Source organism: Xyrauchen texanus, chromosome 36 (assembly GCF_025860055.1).
Source record: "Xyrauchen texanus isolate HMW12.3.18 chromosome 36, RBS_HiC_50CHRs, whole genome shotgun sequence".
NCBI lineage: Eukaryota > Metazoa > Chordata > Actinopteri > Cypriniformes > Catostomidae > Xyrauchen > Xyrauchen texanus.
In genome coordinates this window covers 37485871-37509662 of record NC_068311.1, presented here as the reverse complement: position 1 = coordinate 37509662, position 23792 = coordinate 37485871, and the positions used below count along the sequence as shown (strand labels likewise).

General features: G+C 42.0%; 1 protein-coding gene across 1 annotated transcript; it reads left to right on the top strand.

The window, feature by feature from the left end:
- Positions 1–291: 291 nt before the first annotated feature.
- On the top strand, positions 292–23264 carry LOC127629728 (uncharacterized). Its single transcript, XM_052106941.1, has 4 exons — positions 292–310; positions 5196–5313; positions 8741–9735; positions 23189–23264. Exons 3-4 carry the CDS (start codon positions 8828–8830, stop codon positions 23262–23264), a joined length of 984 nt encoding a protein of 327 aa, XP_051962901.1. The 5' UTR covers positions 292–310; positions 5196–5313; positions 8741–8827.
- The last annotated feature ends 528 nt before the right edge of the window (positions 23265–23792 follow it).

The following is a 23792-nucleotide window of genomic DNA, read 5'->3' as shown; positions in this document are numbered from 1 at the left end:
TGTCTGAATTAGTCAGTATATTTTTTCATCATGTACCATTGAGTAATCAAAATATTTTATTTAAAATTTATTTTGGTAATGTTTTATTTATTTTATTTATAAACGCCTAAATAGTCATTTTCCTAACTCTACAACATTAAATTATTAAAAAATATCTTTTATCTTATAAAAATGTGTGTCCATAAATCTTGCTTCAATTCTGTTACCGTACCATACTTTGCCTTTAAATTGGTGGAATTATCTCTCACAACTATGTAAGATACAGGAAATGATATCACTTCCCTCACTGATAGGATCTAAACACTGAAAGGTATGTGTGCTTACTCTGAGAAAATATTTACACCAAGAGTTATTTTGTAAAACGTCAAAACTGTTACCATAATATCAAAAGGAAAGCAGAATTTATCACAAATCACACAGTGGGTTGTTTATAAGTCTTTTAATTATGATTTCATTAGTGCCATGTGCTCTTAGCATTTATGCTAGCAAGTGGAGTTTTAGGCTAAAAAGTTAAAAATAGTCAATTCTGTTGCCATCAAACTCTGTTACCGTGGTAGATTAACAATGTTGACAGTATGTATAGTATATTTTTCAATATTCTAGTATGTTTCTTATATATCAAAATACTTATATGAGTTTCCTAGCCTTTGTGTGACCCAGGAGAGAGCATATGAGGTTACTAAAAGTGTTGATGCTGCAGAGGCCACAAAGAGCACCCAGCTGTAACAAAATAATGAGACTAAGGACCTTGAAGATAGACTAAAGCCAAGTTTCTACCAGTAAAAAGATATCAAAAGGCTCTGTGAGATAATGGTGGCAAATAGTATCCATTGGTTACAAAAATAACAAAGGGGCACAGAAATGAGGTAATGCCAGATAACAAACTGTATAGAAGAGGAGGTTTTGGATTAAGACAGTCAGAACGGACAGCTGGCTGGTCTCATGTTTGTTGGTGTTCAATAAACTACAATTTTGGCATCTGGAACTCAAGACTCCGAGAGTTTTCTTACAACTTAGAGAGATTCATCGCGATATTCCACGACATATCTTTGGCGCCCAACGTGGGGCTGGCATTGAGGTCAAGGGGGCAGAGGTCGCTGGTGGGACGGCTTGCACGAATCGCACAGAAACACCGGCGCCAGAAACTGAGGTAAGCATCTTTGCTTAAGGTGTTTTTGTGTGATCTGTGGTAGCGAGTCCCGTAAGTGGCTTCCTAAGACTTTTGCCAGTCCGGACATAGAATAATTTGAACTAATTGGCTAAAATAGAGGCGAGTTCCAGATTTCAAAAATAGGGGGTGGGATTGTTTAAAGAGAGTTTAAGAAAGTTTATTTGAAGAAGGTAGAAAAGCCTGGGGTGAGTCGAGAAGCGTACGCGTGAAAATTCCCGGTTAGGTGCATTTATTCAAGGTTTTGCCAGAAGAGTGGCTGAAAATCCTGTACAGGTGAAAATCCTAACACGGGTGGAGAAGTGAAATTCGCGTAAAATTCCTCCAGGTGTTAGATTTAGTTATTTATTGAAGTGTTTGACGGAACCCGGACTGTGTAGAAAACGGGAAATGTTGAACTATGTGAATGTTTGAGATAATGTATAATGTGCATGACTAACTATGTTGTTGGTGCATGTGTGCTTACGGTACTAAATGCGCTTGTTTTTGTGTTTATTCAAATGCATGATTGCAGTGTTGATGATGTATTGTGTGCAGAGGCAGAATAATACAGAGAATCAGGTGCACAAAGGAAATGCTAAATGAGAGCAAAAGTGGAAAATGAATTGAAACAGTGAATTGAATAAAACAATTGTTGAAAAAGTATAAAGACGCATAAAATGGCATCGGCTTCTCTGATATCTCCCTGCCTTGCTCTCACTCACTGGTCAGCTGAACGGACAGCTCTGTGAGTGAGGGAAGGGAGATTCAGAAGAGAAAAAATAGAATAATTGGGAAAAAGATAAAGAAAAGGCAAAAAGTTTTCCATTACAGTGAACAAGACTAGAGAAAAATGCAGAGACAAGCGAGTTTTGTAAAGTTGGAGATCAATGCAGATCTGAAGAGTGGGAGAGAGAATTGGAAAGAGCTGATAGAGTTAAAGGGAATCAGCGATCATTTTTGGAAAGAATCAGAGTACATAGATTACGCAGGGCAGAAGAGAAAATTAACTGCAAAAAAGGAGTTAATGAGAACCTTAACTGAAGTGGTGAATTTAGGAGAAATAGAACAGGAGTGGCCATTTGTTAAGTGGTTGGATGTTGCGGTTAGGAACATAGATCCTAAATTATTTGTGGATCACATAACTACACTCTGTAAAGCAGGCCATAGAGATGAGATAGATATATACAAGGGACATTTGAAAGTGTCAGTCAAGGAGGCGAATATTCCTTACTTGAAATCTGAAGTGGCACATTATTGGGAAACGTTGTTTTAAGAGGGCAGACTTGGATAGGGAAACATAGATATGCATGATATAAAGCAGAATGCAAACCTTAAATGTGTATTGCTAATATAGACATAGATAATGATGCATTACTTATGTGAAAGCAATGTATTGCTCATGTTGAAATACATATGTAATCAAAAATGAAAGTATAATGCATGATAAAGCAAATAATTAGAAAAATGAATGCATTAGTTTAAACACTTGTGACCATGCTGTATGTATAAGAAATAAGTAATGTATAATCTTATTATCCAGTTTAGACTTTGTACCCAAGATGTATGTATAAGTAGTATGTGAGGTATAACCATGTTTTAAGAAAAGTTTTGTAATTCACAAAATAAGATTATACTAACAAACATAAAGCATGAATAAACAAATAGTTGGTTTTGAGAAGAAATAAAGTGAAACCATATAAGCAATAAAAGAAGGAACATAAGCAAATAATAAAATAAAAGAATAAGAGAAAATATAAGTTAAGAAAATAAAGAGGATAACAAAAGAGTAAAAAGAAAGAAATAAAAGATAATAAATAAATATAAGGGGAAGAGATAAGAAATAAAAATAAGTATAATAAATATATAAATAATTATTAGTAGTAATAAATATTTAGTTTATTTAGTTGGATGTTATCCAGAAGTATAGTTGATAAGACTCGGATAAATGAGCACAGTTGTTGATTTTTTCATTCTCTCTCTCTTACAGTTCGCTGGAGACTGAGTGCTGGGAAAGAGAGAAGGGAGGGGCTGCTAGAGAGAATAGGGAGCTGTAAAGGGAGGGCTTTGAGCAGGCACAGAGAAACAGAACAATACTTTTTTTTTCCTTGTCTCAGTTTTCCTCCTGAAGCAGAAATAATAATGTGGAAATAAGATGTTAATGAATTTGAGAGGAGACTAACTGAGAGGAGAAAAGAAATCGAATTAAGATTAATAATAGAAACACAGGGAATTAGTGATCATTTCTGGAGTTATGAACAAATTAAATACAGTCAAAAATGTTAAGGTGATTTTTAATAGAGAGAGTAAAGGAGAATTAGCACCAATGTAGAAATTGTCTTGAACAGAGACCCAAAATGGATGTGACCTCTGTGGGTGGCAGTATATGAGTTTTAATATAAGAAGAAGTAACAGATATAGCAATCAACCACTGTAAATAATGAGTGTTTTTTATGGAAATAAAGGAGAGGGATAAAAAGAGGAGAGCAAAAGGAGGGGCAGAAGTAATAGGTTTGTTTTAGTATAATATTTTTTGAGAGCTCTGTGTTTATAAAGGCCTTGTGTTTGTAAAAAGTGTGAAAGGTTCTGTGTTTGTGAGAGAATCTGTGTTTTAAAGTATGGGAAGTATGACTGACGTGTGATTGCGTATGGAAGTGTATGTTATATGAGCCCTATCAATATCCATCCAGATAGAGAGGTTGATCCTTTGCTGCATAACTAATGAGGAGTATGTATGCAATTTACATAAAAGAAATTGAAGATTTCATCAATATAAGAGGCAGAAGAGATCTGATGATTAAAAACAAAGAGGGCACTTAATAAATATTATGATTGTAGAATTAAAACCAATGATAAAAATTATATTTGTATGTCTGTGTAAATGTATGTATATGTATATGTATGTATGTATGTATAAGGATAAATATAATACAGTATAAACAAACAAATAGCTTTAAAACAAAAATGTGCATGAAATCAAAAAGTTAACTCTTAGCGGACTGGACATTGTTTATTCTTGGGCTGTTCTTTTCATGTCATGAATGAAGCCTGATGTAAGATTAACTAAACTGAGAGGGAGCAGCTGTTGAATGGACATGTGTCAGATCATAACTCCTTTTATATCAAAGTGATGAGTAAGAATATTTAGATTATAAAAAAGTGATAACTTTAAAGTGATTGAATTGCATTTGGGAAATAACATTATCTGGACAAACAATAAAGCTTTGAGTCGAGTGTATTAGCGCTAAACTAAAGTCAAATAAGTAATTGTATTTTAAACCAAGGTTGTATTTAAGATAAGTGTTGTTATATTAAAGCAAATGGCAAAAGAGGACCAAAGATATGATAAAATAAGAAAATTATATTTTGTATCTTATGCAGTTAAACCTTAAATGTGAAAACTTCACATTCATGTGTCCATTTTATGTTCTGTCTGGTCCAGTTTATGAGAGAATACTATTTTAACATTATTAAATTAAACACAAGAAAGTTGTTTTTGAATTTTCTATGATTTTAAAAATGTCTGGAGAACAATTTAAATGTGAATGCAGCGTTATCGGTGTAAACTTGATCAACCAACAAAAGATAGGCAAAGATTTTTTATTTTTGTTAGGAACTGTCTGATGAAGGCATTGAGGATGACTTTGAGGGGAAACAGGCCTCTCTTGATGTCTTCAGACAGACAGAAAGGGGCCCCGACTTTAGAAAAAGATAGAAAGCAGATAGATAGCTATTTTATTTTTATTTTATTTATTTTTGTTTGGTATACACAGAATAGGTCTTGGTTGATCGTGGATACACTGAGAAGCTGCATTTGAGACTAAAATTAAAGGAAAATAAATTTAAGAATGATTTGGATCATTTAAAAATTAGTCTTTGGGGCAGGTGAAGCCCATAGAGAAAGGTTAAGATTAAATTGAACATCATAACTTCCTCATATATGAATGTTAATAAGTTCATATTCATGTGTCTATTCTGTGTTTCATTTGTTATTATTATGTGTGTTGTTTCACTAACTCATTCTGGAACTAGTTTCTCCCCATTGCAGACGGCTGAGAAAGATGATTTTATAGAAGTTACTAATGCTGCAGGAGGAAATCCGGACACAAAGAAGACTGAAAATGATGTGATTGATCTGATTGATCTTCCTGCGCTCATTGCTGCTGGTAATCATTATTGATTTGCCATTTATAATATGGATTAAAATTTCTCTGGAAAAGTTGATTTCAATCTTATACGATCACTTTATGATTTTCCAGAATGCCATCAATGGGTTCAATGCCCGTGTCTAGGGGGTCTAAATTTAAATCCAGCAGCTAACCTCTGATTTATTGATTTGAAGAGTAAATATTACAAACATGTGGCAAAGTTATAGAGTTACCTATTGGATGGGTTACTCCCCCAAATTTTCCAGAGAGTACCCTCATAATAAAAAAAAAAAAGGAGCTTAGTGTGTGCTATAAAGTGCTGATTGAGTGTCTATTTCTATTACTACTATTTTAGTTTGCCATAGTTAATACATGAAAGTGTAATTTTAGAGGTATAATAGTGATAACTGTTAAAAGATGATGAAACATTTGAATAAAAAAATAAATAAATAAATAATGTAACGAGTCATGAGAAATTAAAAGTAAGTAGTGTATCTTACTGAGCAATTATTTCAAAACACAAGAAAAGAGATATGTTTTTAGATATGTTTGTCTTTAAGACTTTATTATGTTTAATCTTTTACTTTTCTGTTAGTTTAAAAACTTGATTTATATTATTTTATTAGATAGAATGGAAGTTCCTTCACCTGAGAAAGTGTAAGAAATGGAGAAAGTAGTAATAATAAATTATTACTTAATAATAAAAAAGGGATTATAATATATTAATAATAAGATAGGTGTTGTAAATGTAAAGCTCTGCATGAACAGAAGGCTAAACATAAGTTGTATTGATTATATAGAGAATGTCGAAAAAGACATTGTGTTCTGTTTTATTAAAGATTAGAAGTTTATTTGTATGTTGTTTGAATGGACAGAAGAAAGTAAGATGAGAGTAGTTTTTGATGAGAGTAGTTTTTGTTTTTAAATGGTGTGAGATGAGAAAGTTTGAAAGCAGTTAATATAATCAGTTATTATAAATATCACTATTTTTACTGTTGAAGAATAAATTAAATGTATTATTGTGAAACAGTGTAATGCCCCACTCCTCACTCTCAGTCTAAAATTGATAAGTGTCTGCTTGAAACAGAAACACAAGAGCAGAATTTGAAGAAATATTCATAAGTGTTTTATTTCATTTTATTTTGGTTTGATTTTATTTTTATATGTAAAATGATGTGCCTTGACACTAATGTTAGATAGAGTGATATGAAAGAGTTCAAACAGCTCTCCTCATCAATGATTAAAGATTTTATATATTAAGAGGGCAATCTAAAGTTAAGGGTTTATACTAAAGAAAACAGATTAAGTTGAAAATTCATCTGAAAGAATAAATGTAGGTTCAAAAACTATCTAGAGACTATTATTGAATTGAGGTGATGTTTTTAATTAAGCTTCCTAGAAGCTTGAGAGGCTTTGTTCTGATGTTAGTCCCCACCATGATACATAGTTTTGTGTAACATTTGCTAAAGTAGCAGAAATAAAACCTGAATGGAAATGAATGATCTTTAAATGAGTTCAATTTTAGCATATTTTACTTTTACTTTGGACAATTTTAAAATATTGATGAATTTTTAATAATGCTTTTTTGAGTTTAACCATGTTTTGAATTGTCTCCATATTTAAGCATTTGTAGATGTTCCATTGGCTGTGTCGGTTCTCTGGTGATACTCCCTGAAAAAGAAAATATCTGTTTACTGATACCAAATTATTAAGGATTGAGGACTGAGCAGCATCAAGACCAGTGGCAAGAGGTGACGACCCAATGACGGGTAAGACTTGACAATGGCATAAAAGGTTAAGCAACCAAAGCAGGGCGTCACCGCCCTGGAGACCTGACTAAGAAGGTTTGAAAGGGGTTTAAGGAAGTGGATGAATGCTCTTAGATCAGAAGCATCAAAAGGGAGGTCTAGAAGAGACCTGCTCAAAAATTTAAAAGTTCCACTGAACCCGACAGCATTTTAATAACCACTTTACTAAAATAACTTATCACAGTGTTAAATACTAAGCATTCTGTCACTGTGTTGTCAGGGGATCATACCCTGTGTAGAGGATTATTTATGGATTGGTTTTGGGGGTAAAGTTTTGAGAACCGTTGCAGACAAAGGAGTGCTTGACATTTTATAGAAGTATTAAACAAACATGGGGAATGTTTGTATGATAATGAATTTAGACTGGAAGATGATTTATTACTTTTACTTATGCTTTAATTGAACTCATGTACATTTTAAAAGTAATGAGGAATGGAAAAGATACATGGTGGTGACTAAAGATTACGATTGCTTGTCTTGTTTGTTTGTAACAATATAAATGGAATTAATTAAGAAATAGGGTGCAGGGTTGGCTACAATTGGTATAATAATTGAAACAACAATTTGTGAGAAGGAATAATATAATATTGTGTGTTACCATTGATTAAATAAAAACCAGATGAAGTACTGATCAATGTAAATGGCCCAATGCAACAGAAAGACCAAACTGGGAGGAAATTGATTCCTCCAATGATATGTTATATATTTGATAATTCTTTTATTGATTTAATACTCTGAATTACTCTGATATAGTCTGAAACTATGAAAAACAGCTTAGCTTGCAGGGAAAATTAATTAATGTGATACAGACATTGAGAGTCCTTGGGAAACAGGAGGAAATGAAATGTATGTGATAAGTGAATGAGTAGGGAGTTTTAAGATAAGGAACACCTGTGGTAGTTTACCTGTAGTGAATGACCATGAAAAATGTTGTGTATAGATATGGGATGATCTAATGTTTTTAATTGGAACAAAGTCAGGCTATGCCTGGCTCCTGCCTGGAGGAGGCAGAGGACCCATGTGTTATTTAGTGCTAGAAATGAGATGCAACAAATGCGTGTGTAGCAAATGACTCTAATAAGGGAAATCATTTAATATATTAACCAAATGAATGCAGAAAGTAATGATTGTTAGTTAATATAAAACATGTAACCATATGAGGTGATTACAGTGTTCTTTATGCATATAAAATGAAATAGTCATACTGTTGCCATCATTGAAGCAAGTTAGGACAGTGTAACGGTTACCCTGTCTTGTTTCACTGTTGCCCTCTTGTTTTCCATCTTGTCACTTTTGTACTTCTTAGTTTTCACTTTAGTCCCGTATGTAACTCCATAGTCCTCTGTTAGTGTTCGTGTTGCCTGTCATTGTTGTCACCTGCCCTCATTAGTTTGCCGTTTGCTTCTGTTAATCACCTTATTATCTTGTTTGAGTTCTGTTCGTTCATTGGCCCCTTTCCCCCTTGTTTATGTATTTATACCCTGTGTCTTTGTTCAGTCTCCGTCGATCGTCGTTTGATGTTAACCTGATGTATCTTTCCTTCCCGAGTTCCCTGTTCGTGTCTACCTTGGTCAGCTTATTCAGTTTATGTTTCATTTCCCCATCGTGGGTTGTTCCTTTGTGTTTTCCTGTTTTAGTTCATCTAATAAAGTTCAAACTGCGTTTGGATCCGCATTTCCTCGTCTGCCTCGTTACTCAAGCATAACAGAACGATCGAACCACCCATGGATCCAGCAGTCCAACGTGCGAACTACCATCTGCTCTGCTTAAAGCAAGAGGACCGCCCCATTGAAGACCACATCCACGATTTCCTGAACCTGGCGAGTGTCTCAGACTTCCCGGCCTTCTTTAGGGGCAATTTGAACGCGGCGCTGAGGGAGCGGTTGCCACAGGCAACGCACGGCTGGACGCTCTGCGACTTCCTGGAGGCGACCCTACTAGTTTGCGGCTCACAGCTCACCGTGGGCGTCGTGGAGGAGGACCCTACCCCTCCGCCCACTGTGGAGACCCTTCAGCTATCCGGGGCCCCCCCTGTCACACCTACCCCGGTCTGCAAGCCAGAGCCCACGCCTGCCCCGGTCTGCAAGCCAGGGCCCACGCCTGCCACAGTGAGCGAGCCAGCGGCCACGCATGTCACAGTGAGCGAGCCAGAAGCCACGCATGTCACAGTGAGCGAGCCAGCAGCCACGCATGTCACAGTGAGCGAGCAAGCGGCCACGTATGTCACAGTGAGCGAGCCAGCGGCCACGTATGTCTCAGTGAGCGAACCAGCACCTACGGCCTCTACCATCAGCAAGCCTGAGTCGTCGTCAACCACGGCCAGCGAGCCTGAACCCACGCTGACCAGGAACAGCATCCCAGCCTCGCCAGTCGCATTAGCCCGGAGGAAGAGGAGAAAGGGAGTGGTCTCTGTGCTCCAGCCTCCGCCTGCCGCAGCCCCAAGCCCTAAACCCCCCTTGACTCTGCCCTCAGCGCCCGGCGAACCTAAGCCGGCACATACCACGGTAACCCAGCCAGAGCCTGTAGCCTCAGACGTCAGTGAGCCAGTGCCGTTAGCCTCAAACGTCAATGAGCCAGTGCCTGTAGCCTCGACCGTCCCTGAGCCAGCGCCTGTAGCCTCGACCATCCCTGAGCCAGCGCCTGTAGCCTCGACCGTCCCTGAGCCAGCCTGCGCCTCGACCGTCCCTGAGCCAGCGCCTGCGCCTCGACCGTCCAAGAGCCAGTGCCTAAAGCCATGACCGTCCAAGAGCCAGTGCCAGTAGCCATGACCGTCCAAGAGCCAGTGCCAGTAGCCGTGACCGTCCAAGAGCAAGTACCAGAAGCCTCGATCGTCCAAGAGCCAGAGCCTGAAGCCATGACCGTCCAAGAGCCAGTGCCAGTAGCCATGACCGTCAAAGGGCCAGTGCCAGTAACCGTGACCGTCCAAGAGCCAGCGCCAGTGGTCGTGCCCATCCTAGAGCCAGCACCTCCCGAGCCTTCCAGGGCTCCTCCTCTCGAGCCTACCAGGGCTCCGCCTCCCAAGTCTCTCAAGTCTCTCGAGTCTTCCAAGGCTCCTCCTCCCGAGCTTTCCAGAGCTCCGCCATCCGAGTTTCCCGAGCTTTCCAGAGCTCCGCCTTCCGAGTTTCCGAGCTTTCCAGAGCTCCGCCATCCGAGTTTCCCGAGCTTTCCAGAGCTCCGCCTTCCGAGTTTCCCGAGCTTTCCAGAGCTCCGCCTTCCGAGTTTCCCGAGCTTTCCAGAGCTCCACCATCCGAGTTTCCCGAGCCTTCCAGAGCTCTGCCGTCCGAATTTCCCGAGCTTTCCAGAGCTCCGCCCTCCGAGCTTCCCAGAGCTCCGCCTCTCGAGCCTTCTAGGGCTCCGCCTCCCAAGCCTCTCGAGCCTACCAGGGCTCCGCCCCTCAAGCCCCTCGAGCCTTCCAGGGCTCCGCCTCTCAAGTCTCTCGAGTCTCCCAGGGCTCCGCCTCTCAAGCCTCCCAAGCTTTCCAGAGCTCCGCCCTCCGATCTTACCAGGGCTCCGCCCCTCAAGCCCCTCGAGCCTTCCAGGGCTCCGCTCCTCAAGTCTCTCGAGTCTTCCAGGGCTCTGTCTCTCAAGCCTCCCAAGCTTCCCAGAGCTCCGCCTCTCAAGCCTCTCGAGCCTGCCAGGGCTCCGCCTCTCGAGCCTGCCAGGGCTCCGCCCCTCAAGCCTCTCGAGCCTGCCAGGGCTCCGCCCCTCAAGCCTCTCGAGCCTCCCAGGGCTCCGCTCTCAAGTCTCTCGAGTCTTCCAGGGCTCCGTCTCTCAAGCCTCTCGAGCCTCCCAGGGCTCCGCCTCTCGAGCCTTCCAGGGCTCCGCCTTCCAGGCCTCTCGAGCCTTCCAGGGCTCCGTCCCCAGAGCCTCTTGAGTCTCCTACGGCTCCGCCCCCAGAGCCTCCTACGGCTCTGCCCCCAGAGCCTCTCGAGCCTCCTGCAGCTCCGCCTCTCGAGCCTCCTGCAGCTCCGCCCCCGGGGCCTCCTGCGGCTCCGCCTCCAGAGCCTTCTATGGCTCCGCCTCTCGATCCACTCAAGCCTTCGACGGCTCCGCCCTCAGAGCCTCCCGAGCCTCCTACGGCTCCGCCGCTCGAGCCACTCAAGCCTTCGACGGCTTCACCCTCAGAGCCTCCTATGTCTCTGCCCCCAGAGCCTCCAGAGTCTTCCTGGTCTCCGCTCCTAAAGCCTCCCACGGTGCCGCCTACCCCGGCTCCGCCTCCTGAGCCTCTTTCAGCTCCACCTCCTGAGCCTCCCTCAGCCCCGCCTTCTGAGCCATCACCTCCCTCGGCTCCGCCTCAGAGGTCCTCCTTGGCTCCGCCTCACGCAGCGCCGCCGGCCTCCCCTGTGGCCACTCCATCTCCTAGGCCACCAAAACCGGCCTCTGTTCCGTGGTCACCTCCCAGGTCCCCTGAACCGGCCCTTGGCCCACGACCACCTCCCAGGCCACCAAAGCCGGCCTCTATCCTGTGGCCTCCTCCCAGGCCTCCTGACCCGGTCCCTGTCTTGTGGCCACCTCCCAGGGCTTCTGACCCTGCTCCCGTCCTGTGGCCTCTTCCCAGGCCCCCTGATCCAGTCCCTGTCCTGTGGCTTCCCCCCAGACCTCCTGACCCAGCCCCAGTCCCGTGGCCTCTTCCCAGGCCCCCTGATCCAGTCCCTGTCCTGTGGCCTCCACCCAGGCCTCCTGACCCTGTTCCCGTCCTGAGTCCCCCCTCCTGGCCTCCTGACCCTGTTCCCGTCCTGAGTCCCCCCTCCTGGCCTCCTGACCCAGTCCCCGTCCAGTGGCCTCCTCCCAGGCTCCCCAAACCTGTCCTTGCCCGATGGCCCGCTCCCAGACCATCAAAACCTGTCCCTGCCCGGTCGATACCTCCCTGGGCCCCTAACCCTCATCTCCACTTGTGCCCCCGTGGACCGTCTCACCTTCGTTCGTGCCCTCGTGGACTGACTCATTTCCCCCCCTGACTTCCTGTCTGCCCCTGGCACCTCCCGGACCTGCCTGTCTTGCCCTCTGTGCCCCCCGGACTTCCTGCCTGCCCAGTGTGCCCCCCTGGTCTGCCTGTCTGCCCATGTGCCCACTTGTACTGTCTGTTTGCCCCTGGTGCCCTCATGTTGTCCTTGTGGATTTTTGTCTTTTGTTGTCTGTTGTCAAGGATCGTCTGGTATCCGATCCTTGAGGGGGGGGCTATGTAACGGTTACCCTGTCTTGTTTCACTGTTGCCCTCTTGTTTTCCATCTTGTCACTTTTGCACTTCTTAGTTTTCACTTTAGTCCCTTATGTAACTCCATAGTCCTCTGTTAGCGTTCGTGTTGCCTGTCATTGTTGTCACCTGCCCTCATTAGTTTGCCGTTTGCTTCTGTTAATCACCTTATTATCTTGTTTGAGTTCTGTTCGTTCATTGGCCCCTTTCCCCCTTGTTTATGTATTTATACCCTGTGTCTTTGTTCAGTCTCCGTCGATCGTTGTTTGATGTTAACCTGATGTATCTTTCCTTCCCGAGTTCCCTGTTCGTGTCTACCTTGGTCAGCTTATTCAGTTTATGTTTCATTTCCCCATCGTGGGTTGTTCCTTTGTGTTTTCCTGTTTTAGTTCATCTAATAAAGTTCAAACTGCGTTTGGATCCGCATTTCCTCGTCTGCCTCGTTACTCAAGCATAACAGACAGGATGACCCGCTGAAGGAGAGAAAGTGGAAAACAATTGCGGCCTACAATACCAATGAATAAGAAAGACATATTAATATGGATGTTATTACTGACATACTTGGGACAAGTGTTGCCCCCAATGATGGGGCCTACCAGAGAAACGTCCCAAGAAGGACCAGGATCACCAGATGAACAATTCTAAGAAAGCATACTGCAGAGTGGGTTCCCTACAATCAGCCTTGGGGATCTGGGATGGCCTTTCCAATGAAGCTGACCTAAAACAAAATACTCCAGAATGTGAATTAAGAAAGTACAGAGCACTTGACGCACTGTATTGAAGAAACTATGAATATGGACTTCCCAACAATGAATACGAGGCAAGATTCAGACAAAGAAGAGCAGCAAGCACAAAACTAAGAACCCGAGGAAGAAGAAGATCAGCAGGAACCGGCTACAGAATCTGAGGAAAGAGAAGAGGAAGTAGAAGGACAAGCGAAAGTAGGGGAAGAGCACGCTGCTGCAGAAAAAGGGATTGAAGTGCCGCAGTAGAGCAGGAAAGCATAGAAAGTGAGACGGAAGTACATGTCACAGAGGAACAGGACCAAGAAGGTGAAGGAGAAAGACAAGAAGAAAGTGATCGTCCTGCTGAAACAGATTCAGAAGCAACTGAAGGAAATGAAACAGGCCAACAAGCGCAGTTGTTCGAGGAAGAGTTGTGGCACATGGAGAAAGAATGGAAGCTCAAGGAGGTATTAGTGTTGATGATGCTGTTACTAACATATTTGGGACAGGTATTGCCTCCTATACAGGGCCTACCGGACAGGCGATCAAGGAAGGCCCAGACTCTCCAGGTGAAGGACTGTCACAACGACAATGGTATGATGAATTTCCTACAATTGACATCTCAGACCTTCAATGTTATTCCCCCGAATGAGCAGAGACTAGATAACATAGCACGAGAAATCAGAAAGAAGCGAACGCCTGGATCACTAAACAAAGGTGAACCCGAAAAGCAAAGAATCTGGATAAGCAATTTGGCTAAGCAGAACAAACCGAAGAATCGGCCTCAAAAGACAACTGTCAAAATAATCACCCAAAGACTGAAAAAGCAAATAAATTTAGAAAATGATATGGAACCCATAGAGTCAGCAGGAACAGAGGAACTATTACAATATGCAAATCAAAATGACTGGTATAAATGGGCCAGATAGACAGCTAAGCAAGCAAAAATGACAAACTGTGTAATGTGCTCACCCACTCCATTGAAAAAATTTGTAGTAGTCCCAAATCAGTATGATTATAAGCATTGCGCTGAGTATTATGCCAAAAAATTGTGGTAAAACAGGGAGAACAGTGTACTGCCCAGCAGAATGTTTGGCATTCTTGGGTCATCCGAATATGATAAATATTATAAGATGATAGGGTGGGGAGATGAAGGCAGAAAATTAGACAAATACGTGTGGATAATGAGAAAAAGAAAGCACATTATCATATAAAATAAATCGATCAACTGGAGTATGAATGCTTTAACAAAACTAAAGGAAAAACTAATGTAGGACAATTTAAGGGCAATTGTGCAGTAATATGGCATTTAGATGATGAAATGTTTTTTAATAATAATGTGATCAGGTTTAGATTTAGATTGCTGTATATACATACATACCAAATAATACATCCCCAGAAGGAACTTTTACCCAGGCGATGAGGATGACCTGAGAAAGGAAGTTAAATCTAATGTAGGGAGAGATCAGCGGTTTGGGCAATGGTTTGATGATCTTTTTGGTTCATGGAAGTTGGGGCTAATGAAAATAGGTATAATAGTAGTTATGGGACTGACCCTACTTGCATTATTATTATGTTGTATTATACCCATTCTGAGATCAATTATGACTAGAACAGAGGCTAAGCAAATGGTAGCCGTATCAATGATGACAACGCAAACAAGTGTAGCAACCAGACAATATACCATTGGGCCAGGATTGGATGAACTTGATGAGATTTACTGAGAAGCAATCAAGAAAATAACAATGTAAGGGGAATTTTATTTTTGAACACTTTTCTAATGTTTTTGATAGTAAGGGAGACAGCAAGACTATTGTACTTTCATTTTACATAACAAAATAGATAGCATCTCAAGAAAGGAGTTAGTGGGTGTTTTGTTTGTTATTTTTGACATATTCCCCTATTATCAATGTAACCAATTACTTATTACTTATTGGTGAAGTATATCTTTAGTACACTGTATCTAACCAAATAGAAGTAGCATTTTTGATGATTATGGTTCCATGTAATGTATATGTGAAGTTATTGCCGAGAGAAGACATATAAGAGCTATATTTGAAGACAGGAGCGGCGAGCACCTCAGTGCTTGGCTGCAACAGCAAATAGACTCAACTGGTGGTTTAAAAACACGCTGTCTGCTCCAACACACCACCAGATAGCGCTCCAGGCTACCGGAATTGTCTGTGAGTTCCTCTGGCAACGAAGGATAAATATTACTATGTTACTTTTAATAGTGTTTTGTTAAAGCGTATATATATATATATATATATATATATATATATATATATATATATATATATATATATATATATATATATATATATATATATATATATATATATCTTCTACTCAATGGATAATCAATTGTACTCTACATCACGCAAGGATTCACATTTGCATGCACATGCTTATTACAAATGAGTTGATTTTTGTCACCCACCCCCAGGCACAGCGCTAGCTAGAGGACTGGGATCTTTTACTCCTTCCTAGTTAAGTGTGGATGGAGAGGTTTGGTCCCAAGTTCTGCAGAGTGCAGCCCCATAAAAATGGCATTGGATAGTGGACTGAGTGACCTACTTTGGCTACATGATGAAATGGGACAGGCTAGCTTGTGTGACTGCACTCTGGTTTGAGGGAAATAGAGTGTGAGACTTTTTTAAGTCTCAGAGGTGGGAATATATAGTATATTTTTCAATATTCTAGTATGTTTCTTATATATCAAAATACTTATATGAGTTTCCTGGCCTTTGTGTGACCCAGGAGAGAGCATATGAGGTTACTAAAAGTGTTGATGCTGCAGAGGCCACAAAGAGCACCCAGCTGTAACAAAATAATGAGACTAAGGACCTTGAAGATAGACTAAAGCCAAGTTTCTACCTATATCTTTTTCTTTCTAAAAAGATATCAAAAGGCTCTGTGAGATAATGGTGGCAAATAGTATCCATTGGTTACAAAAATAACAAAGGGGCACAGAAATGAGGTAATGCCAGAAAACAAACTGTATAGAAGAGGAGGTTTTGGACTAAGACAGTCAGAACGGACAGCTGGCCGGTCTCATGTTTGTTGGTGTTCAATAAACTACAATTTTGGCATCTGGAACTCAAGACTCCGAGAGTTTTCTTACAACTTAGAGAGATTCATCGCGATATTCCACGACATATGTAACAGAATTGACAGTCATGTATGTATGTGTGAGTGTGTGAGGGAGAGAAAGAGAGAGAGAGGTAAGAGTGTGTTAATGATTGTTCATGTGAATTAGTGTTTGTGCGTGTGTGTGTGTGACGGAAATGCTACAATCACAATACATCATGTCTGCTTTAGATATGCCACTCTCAGCTGCTGAGAACCAGAAGAGGTATCGGGCGAGGTGTGATGCCAACCCAGAGAGAAGAGCAGAGAACCTAGCAAAAGACAGGGAAAGATGGAGGCGCAACAAGGCGATGGGGAGAGTCAGATCGGTGGCAGACATAACACCAAGAGAGAGAAGACAACAGAGATACTAGAGGGAAGCACAGGCTGCAAATAGAGCTAGAAGAGCTCCGCATACAGAACTACTAAGCACACCACAGAGTTCTAAAGGCCTACAAAAACATGAAGTGAGGTTGGTAGACACTGTGGTGTATGTTGGTACATACAGCTAAGGGCACCAAAAGTTGATGGAACGTGTGTTTAATGAGAAGTTGAAGGGTGTTGTGCTGTTTTTGTGACACTTAAGAACAGAAAACAAGTATTAGTTGCTACTATATAAGTACTATATAAGTATTGAGTAAGCGATCAATATGCCTTTTATTGAGTAATGAAAAAACATATTTTCAGGCGGAGATCAGAACAAAGGAGGGTACAGCGTAGGACCTCAAAACTGTACAGAGAGATAGAGAATTAAAAGAAGCACTGAAAATGCAGTTTAAAAAGACTGACATGTACCGCAAACGTTATGAGAGACTGAAAATAGATGGACTTTCTCCTAAAAGTAAGACCAAGAAGTTAGTTGTAAGATCCCATGTCTCTGATAATGTCCGTTTTTTCGTTAAAAATAAAAAAAAGGAAGTAACTTGTGTTTGGCAAGCACTGAATTATTAAAATTGAATATGTTTTCAAAAAGATACCGTAATTTCCGGACTATTGAGCGCACCTGAATATAAGCCGCACCCACTGATTTTTAAATAAAATATTATTTTGAACATAAATAAGCCGCACCTGTCTATAAGCCGCAGGTGCCTACCAGTACATTGAAACAAATGAACTTTACTCAGGCTTTAACGAAACACGGTGTGGCAGCGGGGGCGTGGTCAAGCGCCCGTCCGGTAGAGAAAAGCGGTAAGGGCTCTTACACCTGAGCTAAATTATGTCTAACACCGGTGTCTAATTTCAGTAAGCATGGGGAGAGTGGCATAAAAAGGCAGCAGGCACAGAGCTGAGAAAGTGACACACGTCAGTCTAGTGTTGGCGCATAGAAGAATTGAGAAACTTTATAAAATTGATTGTAAACATTGCTGTGGCCATTAAAAGCCTTACCTGGAACGTCAAGTGCCCTGCTGAAAACTGTCACACTGGTGCCCGTGTGACAGTTTTCCCAAGAAGGACACGTGAAGCAGGGAACTTGAAATTAGACACCGGTGTTAGACATAATTTAGCGCAGGTGTAAGCACCCTTACAGCTTTTCTCTCCCGGACAGGCGCTTGACCACGCCCGCGCTGCCACACAGGGCTTGTAATAAAACATTTGCAGTAAACAGTAGCCTACCAATAAAGTCATTGGTCACTATCTTCCTCGTCCTGTGCACTGAAACCACTGAAGTCATCTCCTTCGGTGTCGGAGTTGAATAGCCTCAGCTTAGTTGTCTTTTTGCACTGAGTCAATTCCTCACGCTGCTGTTTCCAACGTCTTATCATCGACTCATTAAGACCAAGCTCCCGTGCAGCAGCTCTATTTCCTTTTCAACAGCCAGATCAATCGCCTTCAACTTGAAAGCTGCATCATATGCGTTTCTCCATGTCTTTGCCATGGTGAGGGTGACAAAATTACTACCGTAATCAGAATGATGGGAAGTTTGAGCGCGCTCGATTTAATCTAAACAGTAAACAAAAAAAAGTTGTTTTGACCTTAACCCGTTCGGCAATTTCATTGGTCTAATGAAAGCTTCACGCCGCTAAAAAACTGAGCACGTCACAGAATGTTTTTGTTTTTTGTTTTTTATAAAATTTGAAAGCGGGAAAAATCCATATATTAGCCGCGAGGTTCAAAGCGTGGGAAAAAAGTTGCGGCTTATAGTCCGGAAATTACGGTACTGGAAATAATTTTTTGTTAGTGAACGTTTTTTTCCTTAACTTTTTGAAATGCCAAATGTACCCACAATTATAGAATCACCCATATATAAAGCTTATCCTCGACAATTCCGTAAAAAATTTGTCATAATGTTAGTGGACATTTCAGGTGATTAAAGCTGTCAAATAATCACAGATGTAAAAATATTAATAGAACTTGAAGTAGAAGGTAGTGATATTACTTAACCAATCTGATGTGGTTTTTGAACTTTGAGACGGAGGTTCTCAGTTTGGGTTTGGTGCGGTTGCTATGGCAACTCCACTGCTAACACTATATAATGGTAAATACCACTGATCTATATATATAATGAGCAATACAGTTATATATATAGATCAGTGGTAAAAACAGGTTTTATGTATTTTACGTCTTTCTACAGCTCAAGGAACCTTTACACACAAAATATTTCAGTATATTTTTTAAGTCGTATATTTGTTGTGAAGTAATAAGTGTTTTACCTCAGAAAAACGAACTCGGTCAAGCCAGCCGCAGTTCAGAATTGCACGGTCAAACCAGCCACTATTTAAATCTGAGTGCGCTCATATTGCAGTTATAACTGTACTTCGCTTTCTGACTCCTGTTGAGTGCAGAAGATAGCGAGTTACAGGAGCAGGATCTAATCGCAGCTTAAAAGTATTTAATAAAATAAACAAATACAGATTAACGGGTTAAACACAGGAACAAAAGAAACATCCACAATGGGAAAAACACAGGAACAGAGAAAACATGAATTATGGGAACGGGTCAAGAACAGGGGGTCAAAACACATAACAACTGACAAGGACAAAGCAAACAACAGGGCATTAAATGCATAATGGGAAAAGAGTTCAATGAAAAACAGATGAGGCACAATGGGGAACAGCTGTTAGTGATCAGCTCAGGGAATTATGGGAAGTGCTGTCCAGAGGGAAACATATGACAGAGGCTAAACACAGGGCAAACAGCAGAGAATCGTAATATAATCGTAACGACCTCTGTGGTCCTGAACACTGGCAGAGACTTGGAAATTACCTCTGTAGTTGTGAACACTGGCAGAGACTTGGAAACAACCTTTGTGGTCGTGAAAATTGGCAGAGACTTGGAAACGACCTCTGCTGTCGTGAACATGGGCAGAGACTTGGAAATGACCTCCTTGATCGTGTACTTGGGCAGAGACTCTGAGATGACCTCTGTGGTCCTGAACATGGCTGTGACATGGCATGGAGCAGACGGAGGCGTGGCTGTGACATGGTGTGGAGTGGACTCAGGCGTGGAAGACTCAGACTCCTCCCACATGTAATCTCCGGTCGCCGGCAACCCCCTCCACTGGTGTGCAATGAGTGATTTGGTACATGGATTTTAGGGTGGAATCAGAAAACTCCCTGTATCTGGCAAGGATACTAAACAGATTGGAATATTCCTGGACAGGTACGTTTGCTCGGGTCAGCTGAATGAAAGGAGCTGCTAGATCCATTTCAGTGGGTCAGTTATTGTGTTACATTGAGGGAGGTCACATGAGCAGGATCTAAATGCAACTTAAAAGTATTTAATAAAATAAACAAAGAACAGATTAACAGGGTAAACACAGGACCAAAAGACGCATCCATGATGGGAAAAACTCAGGAATGGAGAAAACATGAACGATGGAACGGGTCAAGAACAGGGGTTCAAAAAACATAACAACTGACAAGGAATGTCAATAACAGCCTGGGTCACTCTAATCTATAATCCTTAGAAAGAGTGAACAAACCTATAAAGGAAAGCTTTTTATGAGTGTTAGAATATGAAGAAATAATCCAAGTGCTAGGATGCATTTTGAATTGTGGGGTGAATTTGCCTATAATTTTCTCAATAACTGTGCAGTAAAATGACTTGAAAATTGTTACAATAACAGCAAGGGTCACTTTAATCTATAATCCTTTTAAAAAAAAAAAAAAAGCTAATAAAGGAAAGTTTTTTTTATGTGTGTTTGAATATGAGGAAATTATCCAAGTGGAATGATGTACTTTGAATTGTGGAGTGATTTTGCCTTTTAATTTTTCGCAACAACTATACAATAAAATGACTTGAAATTGATACAGTAACAGTCACTCTAATGTATAATCAATTGAAATAGTGAACAAACCTATAAAAGGAAATCTTTTTATGAGTGTATAAATACGAGGAAATGATCCAAGTGCAAGGATGCATTTTGAATTTTGGGGTGATTTTGCCTTAAACATTCTCAAAGATTATAGAGTAAAATGACTTGAAAATTGAGAGAGTAACAGTCAGGGTCACTCTAATCTATAATCCTTTAAAAAAGTGAACAAACCAATAAAGCAAAATGTTTTATGAGTATTTGAATATGGAACATGATGTAAGTGCTAGGATGCACTTAGAATTATGGGGTGATTTTGCCTTAAATTTTCACAAAAAAACCTGCCGTTTTAATTGAGCTATAGGATTTACAATTCAGAGTTTATTAAAAGGTACATATATGAATGACAATAAGAGATTCTTTGCAGAAAAGTCACATTTATTATATGTAAATGTAATGCAATGTTAATTCAGTAAACTTTGGTTATAAATTATTTACTTGTCCTATCACCTTTCACATAGGCTAAATCAAACATATTACTTTCCTATCAGTTCCTGTCAGACGAAGCAGAATTAAAACAAAGACACAAACACATATGACGGACATGTCCGCTAACGATCTCTCTCTACCGCACGATACTCTGCAGTCGGCCCTTAAACCTCAGAGGCTTGATTAGCCTAATACGGGACCGGGTGCGTAGGTTCATGACCCGGCACCGCCCTCCGCCCTGCCGCATTCCTCCCTCGTTCTCTCAGGCTGGGGAGCCCCCGGCCTGACGTACACCCCCCCACCCCCTTTCCCTGGGGGAGGGCGTGCTTTACGTCTAGTCTGCCGGCAGGTCATCCCCATCTACCTGGACGAGGGAGGGGACAAGGGGAGGGAAACAGAAATGATTAAAATGGGGGTACTTCCTGTAACAGTGTTGTACCCCCCAAAAACTGTAAAATTTAAAAGAGGGAAAAGGCCAACGCAGAGCGACAGTGAGAGAGAGGAGAAAGAGATAAAAAAAAAACTCTTACTTGCCAGTTCTCCGATATGCCGCAGCTTGTTCCTCGGCCACTCCTTCACCCTCTATCAGACGACAGCCGCGCCTCTCCGGGCGGATCCGAGGCAGTCCTCCAGCCCCTGGTGGACGGAACACACCGCCGCGTTCTCGGGGAACAGAAGGGGACTCCCCCGCCCCTGGCAGCGGTTCTCTCGCTCCAGGCGGTCGGCAGTGAGCCCCTCCCCGCTTGCGGTCGGCGGTCTTAAACCCCACTGCATTTCTGCGGCCGGTAGGCGGCGACTCCGCCCCTGGCAGCGGCCCTGACCGCTCCAGGCGGTCGGCTAGGAGCCCCTTCTCCCCTCGCGGTCGGTGGCCATCGTCCTCGTGGCTGCTCCGTTGGGGTGGACGGTCATAGCGAGAACTATACTATGGTGTATCCCTCCTCCTTCCCGGGCTTCGGCACCAGTGTAAAGGTATTCAATGGAAAGGAGGAGGCGAGAACCGGCTTGATAATATAAATTATAGTTTTAATGAGAAACTTAAAACAAAGACACAAACACATATGACGGACATGTCCACTAACGATCTCTCTCTCCCGCACGATACTCTGCAGTCGGCCCTTAAACCTCAGAGGCTTGATTAGCCTAATACGGGACCGGGTGCGTAGGATCATGACCTGGCCCCGCCCTCCGCCCTGCCACATATATATGTATTTTTTATGCGTATCATGTTAAATATGTTTTAACTTTGCGAAAAGCAACAAATTTTATCTTCAAAGAGATTGTCTTTTTCTGTTGCGACTGGATGCGTTTTTTAAATAGCAAATTGTATCATAACACATTGTAAAGTTATTGTGGTTTCAATTTGTTATTGTGTAATATTTAGGCACTTGATTTATGTGCAATTTGTGGATGCCTCCCAACAGATTTAATTAAAATCAGTTTTTTTATATAAATACTTGAATTTGACATGAAGGCAGGGATGGATTACCGACCAGGACAATGGGGCCAGTGCCCAGGGGCCCTTGAGGCCCTGGGCTTTGAGGTTGTGTGATCCAGTTGAAAGGTGAAGTTGGTGGAATGTGAGTTGAGGGGCATGAGGCTATAGTCTGTGTTCCGCGACTGCTACCGTGGCTGTCGCTTGGCAAGCTGATGCCATACGATGAGCTATGCGATCGGGGGGGGGTGGATTCGTGTGATATTAGCGTGAATCGATCATCTGTGTTCCGCAACTACTTTCGGGTCCTTGAATAACCTACCGTCCATGCGAGTAAGGGCAGCCGGTGGACTTTCTGGTGCCCTCCTAGGTTAAGATGGTGCCCCCTTAGGGAGTTGGTGCCCTACGCAGACTGCGTGGTATGCGTGTAGGGAGCAGCGGTACTGCTCTGTTATCTGGGTGATTTCAGTTGCAACTCGCTCACCAGAGCAGGTGACAATTACTCATTGGCCTGAGAATTGCTAGCTAACATACCAGAAATCCTTGTAAATGTACTATTTTCCATAAGTAATCGTACCTTTGTTATATATTACAATGAAGTACAGGGTTTAAACTATACAAAATGTGTACATTTAAATTTCGAACCAAACATATTTTCTTTCATTTTTGGATTATTGACAAAAATGAATGGCCGCGATTCTTGTATATCGCCACATATTATGTTGGCATGGCTTGTTAGCAAATAGAAAACATCTGTGGCTGGTTCTATGTCCGTGAAATGTCATCCAACTCCAAGGTGAAGAGATTGTGTTGACCAAAACGGGATGAGTGAGGCTGAAACTCCACTCTGTCTCGTGCGCACAGGCTTGGTTTTGGATATTGGGTGCGAGAATCCTACAGGCTTGCGGACAGAAAAAGAACTAGCGAGCAACAGTGGTAGAAAGACAAGTCTGCTCATTGCACGGATGGACTGTGCAATTCAGTTACATTTAGAACCAAGACTTGCGGCCAGTGTGTAAAAAAACAACACCACCACCACCACCAAAAAGGGCACTTTGGGGTGTAAGGGCAAAAATGGCATGTGCGCTGCACAGGTTGTGCCAGACGCGAAATGAGGCTGAATGGGCCGTGATAAGCTGGAATGGGCCACAGTGTTATGCAGAACGGGCCACAAAACAGTGCCGCGAAATGCCGAAGGGGGCAGTGCAATATGCAGAAAAGGACAGCGACACCCACCGAGGAGTCCCGAGGTTGAGACATGGAAACAAATAGAATAAAATTATCGTAGATGCCATTCAATTTTGTGCAGATTTATAGATCATTATCAGTGTTTCAGGTTCCGGCAGACCAAACTTAAGCAGCCTAATTATGTGGTGAAGAATAAATTAGGTGTATGCCTGGCTAAATAGATGAGTCTTTAGTCTAGACTTAAACTCAGTGAGTGTGTCTGCGTCCCGAACAGTGTTAG